This window comes from Cottoperca gobio, chromosome 5, assembly GCF_900634415.1.
Source record: "Cottoperca gobio chromosome 5, fCotGob3.1, whole genome shotgun sequence".
Classification (NCBI taxonomy): domain Eukaryota; kingdom Metazoa; phylum Chordata; class Actinopteri; order Perciformes; family Bovichtidae; genus Cottoperca; species Cottoperca gobio.
In genome coordinates this window covers 11,612,694-11,620,282 of record NC_041359.1, presented here as the reverse complement: position 1 = coordinate 11,620,282, position 7,589 = coordinate 11,612,694, and the positions used below count along the sequence as shown (strand labels likewise).

General features: G+C 41.2%; 1 protein-coding gene across 1 annotated transcript; it reads left to right on the top strand.

Moving 5' to 3' along the window:
• The first annotated feature begins 3,367 nt into the window (after window positions 1–3,367).
• Window positions 3,368–6,305, top strand: camk2n1a (calcium/calmodulin dependent protein kinase II inhibitor 1a). The gene is made up of 2 exons (XM_029432640.1): window positions 3,368–4,174; window positions 4,983–6,305. Exons 1-2 carry the CDS (start codon window positions 4,006–4,008, stop codon window positions 5,054–5,056), a joined length of 243 nt encoding a protein of 80 aa, XP_029288500.1. The 5' UTR covers window positions 3,368–4,005; the 3' UTR covers window positions 5,057–6,305.
• Window positions 6,306–7,589: the final 1,284 nt, after the last annotated feature.

The following is a 7,589-nucleotide window of genomic DNA, read 5'->3' as shown; positions in this document are numbered from 1 at the left end:
TTTGAGCTGACATTTTTTTAATATGATTAACAAGTAATAAATAATTATACTGTGTCATTTTAAATTAAACATTTAGCAGCAGATTTGTTTTCGTGAACAGCAGAGGAGAAACTGCACAAAGCAAGCAGTAGACCGGGGGTGTCAAACTCAATCACAGAGAGGGCCAACATTAAAAACTGAGACTGCATCTGAGTCTCCCACAGGCACCTTGGCATCATGCATGTCCGTGATCACACGGCCCTGAAGCTGCAGGTTTAACAGTGAGATGCTTCGTTATGTCGCACAAACAGTCCAGCTCACATCGTCCCAGAGATCTGTGGTGTGTTTCCCTTTGCTTTCCAAAAACTTTCATTTCATTCACACATTTAGATACTTCCTAGAATGTCTTTCCTCGAATGGTTGTGCCATGCAATGATTTAATTACCAAAACCGGCGGGCCAGTTATGACAGACATATGATATTTTCTCGTGGGCCGGATATAATAATAATAATAAATTGTATTTGTAAAGCGCCTTTCAAAGCTAAAAGCAATCTCAAGACGCTAAAATGCAGGACAACAACAAAAACAACACCAACAACAACAGACATAAGAGGTTAAATAGGTCATAATTGCCTTGAGTTTGACACCAGTGCAGTAGACACTGAAACGTGCACATAAATTAGATAAATAACGTAAGCGTTTAGATTATTTAATAAAAGAGCACCTGTTCATACAAACACTGATACCACTGTTAGTACTCGGAGACGTGTTATTCTTAATAAAGTTGCATTCAAATGTATTAAATATATAGCTCTAAAAGAAATACAAAAAAAAATATTTGGCTTTTATGACTCTCCCAGCCAAAAAGGTTCCCGACCCCTGCTCTAAACCATTGTTTTCAATACCAATATAAAGGTGATGCATCTCGTATTCTCAAATGATCCAGCTGTAGCTGGTCTCTACCTGCTACAGTAATTGTAGGATCCACTACAGTGAGCACTTTATAAGCCTTCTGTTTATGTAATCCAGTGATGTCAAATTCACAACTATTTTATGGCAATAAATATCCATATTTAGAGAATGTGTGGGGTTGCGTCAGAGTTCAGTGGTGAATGAATTTTAAGTTTGACTTTTACACTCACATGTTCATAAATTATTTTTTGTGAATTTGTGCATCAGTGCACCGTAAAGGGCCGAGAAAAAAATCCCTTTTCCCCAGCGTCTTACTCTAAACAGTGTTCATGAAGACAACATATCTTGCCAAGGTTACAACAGTTTGGGATATTATTTGTTTGTGTTTTTATGCTCTACTCTACTGGCGTGATGTGGGCGGAGCTATGTTGGAAAACCAATCAGGATTTAGCAACATTTGAATCAGAATCTGTTGACAGTCATTTTCGTATTTTTCCAGGCGACTGTCACTCAAATCTGATCAAACCACAACCATGCAGGAGGCCTGATGGAGCAAATTATCTGAGTTTTTGAGTACTATACTCATGAATATTCTATATTATAAAGAAATACTTAATTAGAAAACAACATTTCCAAGGGCTTTAAAGCAACCGCAGCATGACGCGAGTGCATCCACTATCAAGTAATACAGCAGGTGATTTAAAGCGAGACTATGTAACTATTGAAAGAAAAACCCATTCTTGCTCTAACAGATGAAAAGATAAATTCATAGCCAGTGAAACGCACCATGCTCAATTCACTCAATCAGGGGTTTTGCTGCTACATTCTTACTTGGTTTGGTATGGCCAGTTTCTTTTGGTGGCTAATGTGAGCAAACTTTAGATGGACACTGCTGTGAAACTGACATTACTGAGTCACTGACTGACTTTGTGACTGTTCTACACGTGTACTCTTACAATAGCTTTTGTATGTACCATCATTGAATAATGGTTGCTTTAAAAAAAATACCAATCTAATTGTGATGTTGTCGTGATGATTCTGTTTTGCTTGAATCACATTTTTGGTTGTTGTGGGGATGTCGATTTTAGGGTGTAGATATTTGTCTATTTTAGTATTTTTCCTCATTTTGTATCTCTTACCTTCTTTTTCTTCTTCTTCTTTCCTATCTTAATTGACGCTATAATTACCTCCGCCAAAAAGGTTATGTTTTCGGTCTGTCTGTTTTACAGAAAAACTACTTGCCCGATATTGAAGAAACTTGGTGAAAGGGTGTAGCATGGGTGAAGGAAGAACCCAATACATTTTGAACCCGATCCAAATTGTGGGCGGAAACACAAATAATGTTTCACTTACGGAGTCTGCCTTGGCAGAAGTATGTCCTCAGAGTACCATCATATAGTTCTTAGACGTTTCACATCTGTGCGCAGGATTATTTTAGTAGTAGACTAATTTTGGTTCAAACTGTATTTTTTACACTCATCTGTGTACATGAAGCTCTGCATCCAATTGTTTGAGTAAAAACATATATAAAAAGGGAATATTTCCATTTTGTTCAATATGGGCAGGTTTGTTAAAGCTTCGTAACGAATTATAATAGTCAACACAGAAGCCATTTATGACAATATAACCACGAAAAAGTTGCTATTGAGATGTTCTGATATGAAAGGTGAGAATGTGATAAAACAAAACAAGTCTTCTGTAAGTCCACAGGGTGTGCCATAACTGCACCTCCTCTATGAATAGTTGACGGCATATTCTGGGGTATCACCTTTCATTTCATTGTCTGTGTTATGATATTTGGTTAAGTTCTTCTTGAGAAAGGACAATCTATGTTAAAACTGAATACCTGTACACCGCTCCGTGTCCTGTACTGTATGTCTGTTGTGAAGGATCCTTTTGTGCTGCTGTTCCTAGAAGACAGATTTAAGTAAACACTGCAGACAGCAGTGGGTAGTAAACCCAGTGATAATTAGTTTCAACCTAAAGACAATCCCAGGGGGCAGAGAAACAGTTTTCATCTCGTAACTTTACACCTATATTGTGATGACAAAACACCAAAATGTTCTCAAACTAGATCCTAATTGTGTGTCTGTTATGAATCATCATCTTTTTAATGAAAAATATTCAGTGGATGGTCATTTTAGAACAAATATAATTTATATCCTCTCTTTTTATATACATATATATGGAATATCATCAAATCCATGGTCTACATTAGATTAGATTTTGCCCAGGTGTAGTATCTTCGACCCCCACCCAACCCCTCCATATTGATATAGTAGTTATTTTCGAAATTGGGGTGAAACAGATGAAAACCGTGCAGGCCCTCAGTATTAAACTGGAAGTGCGACATGGGGCCAAAAGTCACATCTCTGCCTATGAAAACACTGCCATCCTCTGGTGGGGTTTGATTCAGTGGTCATGCTGAAAACCCCGCAAATAAAATTACTCGCCGAATTTGTAAAATTGTAAAACAGGTTGGAAGATTTCACATCTCAGACTCGTCGAGTGGTGGCGCGTGAACAACGTCTTCCAAAGATCTGCGTATTGGTTCACATTGATGTGCCATCTCTGAATATATAGTCGCCATTTGTTTGATTGCATCTAGATCCCGGCGAGTGGAGCATTGGTACACCACGACTCCACCTGGAAGCATCTCTGGGCTGCACCAGAAAACCCCCGTACAGCTCCCTCGCCAGGTCTCCCGGGATCCGTGTTTTGCATCGCTCCCAGATTTGCATTTCTTCCTCAGATTTTCCGTGCGACGGGTTCAGCCGCTCGAAACCAGCGGGCGCTCCACGGCTCTGTTGTACGTGCGCCTCCATTTCCAAAGCAATACGCGCAGAGAAAATAACCCTCTGGAAATTTTGTATAATGTTGCCGAAGCTCCACGAGCGGGGACATTGAGGACATTTTTGATTTACTGTTATTTCTGTGGCGTACCTACGGAGACAGACACGTGTCTTCGGGGTAAACAGAAAGGGGTAGATCGTGTCAGCAGATAGCATTGTTTTTCTTCCTCGCTTTTGTTTGTTGTAGACGACCGAGTTGAAGCTTGGCGACGAGCTTTACATTTCAGTTTGTGCGCCTTTGTGATAAAGACGCATTTGGAGATGTCGGAAGTGCTGCCTTTCAACGAAGAAAAAATGAGTCATTATGGAAATGAGGGCGACGAGGGACACCTTTCCTTCACCTGTCGTCTTCAAGACACCAACAACTTCTTCAATGGATCACAGAACAAACGTCCGCCGAAACTCGGACAAATAGGCAGGAGCAAACGGGGTAATTGTATAATTAAGGCGTTTTCGTTTGTATGGTGATGTGTTGAATGCGCATATAGGTTACTAGTGGACCATAATTAAGGATGGCTTCGTGTGAAGCCAGAAAGGCAACACCTTTGCCATTGACATGGTCTTCAGTAGAGCGTAATAGCAAAGACATTACATATTGTTTGCATGCGTGTGGGATATATGTTTTTTTTCTTTTACATATTCTATTCGCATTGCAACACAAGTTGGATGCGCAGTGCGTGCTGTTAAATGCCTTCTGAATGCTGTCTAACAGAGTTGTGCTGAATGTCCCCTCCCCAATGGATGGTTGGAATGATTGAGATTCATATGGTTTGTAATTATGATTTTTGTGTTTGCATGATACTTTCAGGCTGTTTGTGTTTTGGCTTTTGTGTCCTGCATTCCTGATGAAACCCAAGAGATGGTCCTCTTAAATTGAGGCTCACTTGTGGTGGCACATGCATGCACAGGCAGATGCACGTACAGTAGTGCCCAGGCATGGACTAACATGGCATACATGTAAGAACTGCATGTGTAGGTGCACAGCGACAACACACGCAGTAATTCAGAGGTGCACATTCACAAATGTGCATCACATACACAGACGCACACAATCATGGTTATCTTTCTCTTTTTGCATACTCTGACTCTGTCACGCATGCACACACCACTCCTTCTCATACAGCGCAGTGCTAATGGTTCTGGGCTTTAATGCCCTCTATGTCAGTTTGGTGGTTCATTTTCGAGACGCTACACCAAGATGAGCTTCCCTCATTAACTCTCTCCCCTGTCATCCACAGTTGTGATTGAGGATGAGAATGGCGACGATGAAGCACAGAAAAATGGAACAGAGAAGACCCCGGCAGAGGCTTAGAGCGCTCGGCGCAACACCCCCCAAATGACACTCTTGAAATTTTTTATGCCGATATTTACCAGTTTTAATCCAAAGACACTGTATATAAGCACTTTCTCTCATGTGGCAGCAAGCAGCACTTCCACGCCCTCCTCTCCCAGTCAGTCATGGCCATCCGGGTGACACACACTGGCAGGGGTGGGAGATGGCAGCAGAGGAGACCCCCAGGTGGACCCCCCCCCCCCCCCCGACACACACACACATACACAAACCAACACACCCTGGATTGCAGGGCTTCGCCATAAATCCAAAAGCAGGAGAAGGCAACAAGAGGGGGGGGGTGAGGTGGAGGAAGGCTGTCGAAATGCAGAAATCAGGGACAGAATACAGAATATAATAAATATAAAAACTAAAGCACACATTTCTCCTATATCTTATCAATTAAACCTATGGTACCATTCTTTCTGCTCGTCATTTTGAATCGAGGGGCAAATAAAAAACAGTTTGTAAATATGGAAAGGGTAGCCCATATTTTCTTGCACAAAGTGGGAAGCGGTAAACTGGTTTGTTCTGTGTTTAAGACTTTATTTATTGATCCTTTAAAATATGGCCAGAGGGAGTGTTCTTTTGTATGTCAAGAAAACTTTGAGTGAATGGGAGTGACATTCTTTCTTCACTTAACAATTCTCGATGTTGCCTGAGTGTTTTTTGTTATACTTTGCAGCTAATGAGTCATTTATATACAGTGTACCTCCCACCTGTTTGTAAGCTTCCCAGGCTTTCACCTGGATTGGTTGATACTGTAACCTGACTGTACACACCCTATTGATAAACTATTTATATTGCATTGTGCATTATTGTGTGTGCCAAATCTCATGAGGGATAATACTGTACCAGAAAACTTGTTCTTTTTTTGTGCTTTATACATTTACTCATAAAATTCAGTTGTTTTGTTGGGTGGCCATTTTTTAGGGCTCTTTCTTAAAAACACTGAGATACCAACTCATGCATGGCAAATACGAAATCATGCATGCACGGCAGAAGTTCTGAAACTCTTGTGTATTCTTGAAGCACCTCGTATACAGCTTTGAATGACAAACCTTGAGAAACAGTCTTAATTCTGCGTTGTACTGTACGATTCACACTGATTTGTACAGTGGCCTAATATCTTGTAATAAAGATTATGACAAAGTACTATTTACTGTTTAGTGTTGATTGTGGTTTAAATAATTCTGTACTAGATGTTGCTTTTTTGTTTTGTTTTTTAAAACTGTAGCAAAAACACAAAATTATATAGTTTTGTATCAGAAAGAGGAAGACACTAGCAAATAGCTTGGCTGACCTTTGGAAATGTTCCTTGTACAGTTTCCCCTGTTGTTATTGGATTGCCTATCTGGCTGCCAAGGGAGGTCAAGTCAGCAATTTCCTCTGTGAGAAGGTGGCATCCCATTCTTTGGAAAATGTGGAAGATGTGGAACAAGACAGAAAATGAGAAGAAAGATGAGCAAATAATTTGAAATCCACACTCCTGATTTGTTCAAAAGGAGAATTGAGACACTCGGCTCGGACGACTGTGCAACAGACTACGATCTCAAAAAGTAGCTACAGTATTGCAAATTATTCTGTGGGGGGTTAACATGTACACCACTGCTTCCCAATGCAATAAATGTCTGTTTGCATCTAAAATCTCAGCTCCTCTCTTTAATCGAGTCCTCTCTTTAACTCCAATGCCAGAGATGTAAATGGTGCAGGGGCACCGAGGCGCGAGCAACAGTGATGAGACGTGACATTTCCAACTCTGCTGTGGTGACTAAATGATTCATGTTGTGTGACGAGCCTCTGTCAGCGTACGGCATCTTAAACCCGGACCACCGGGATGTGTGCTGGGAACACATACATGCAGCAAACACACACACACACACACACACACACACACACACACACTGTTTCTGTTTCAGCTCCAACTGCAGGCGAGACTAACATATTGCTCGCCTCTCTCCCTCCCCAGTCTTGACAGACATGAAAGGGGCTGCCTGGGCTGGGTACCATGGTAACAGATGCACCTTACACTCGATGGGTGTTGCGGTGGGTTTCGGTGCAGAATAGTCTTCCCTGAGCCGCGGCTTGATACCATCGCTATCTTTAATGGAATGTTCTCCGTTCTCTTATCTCTGCCCTCTTCTCTCAAGACCCCCTATTCACTGAGTGCTGTGACTGCATTATCCTGCCAAAATAGTCCCTTCTTCCAAGACGGCAGTCAAGCATGACGATGGCGCCTACTGCAATAACAGCCTCACACAGAATGAGAGGATGTTACATTTAGGGAGTAATAGTGTAGGATTTTGAATCCTTTCATCCAAAATGTTGCAGTAATGGCGAGATGTGATCGACTTTGGCTCTGAGTGTCAGATTATTCACACACAGTCAAACCTGTAGGACTTCACCTGCAACATACTGCAGAAAATCCCCCAAACACATTAACAACAGTAGTCCTGCAGAAATTATTCATTTCAAATGCTACGTTGTGATGCACATTAATTGCCTTTCATTCAAT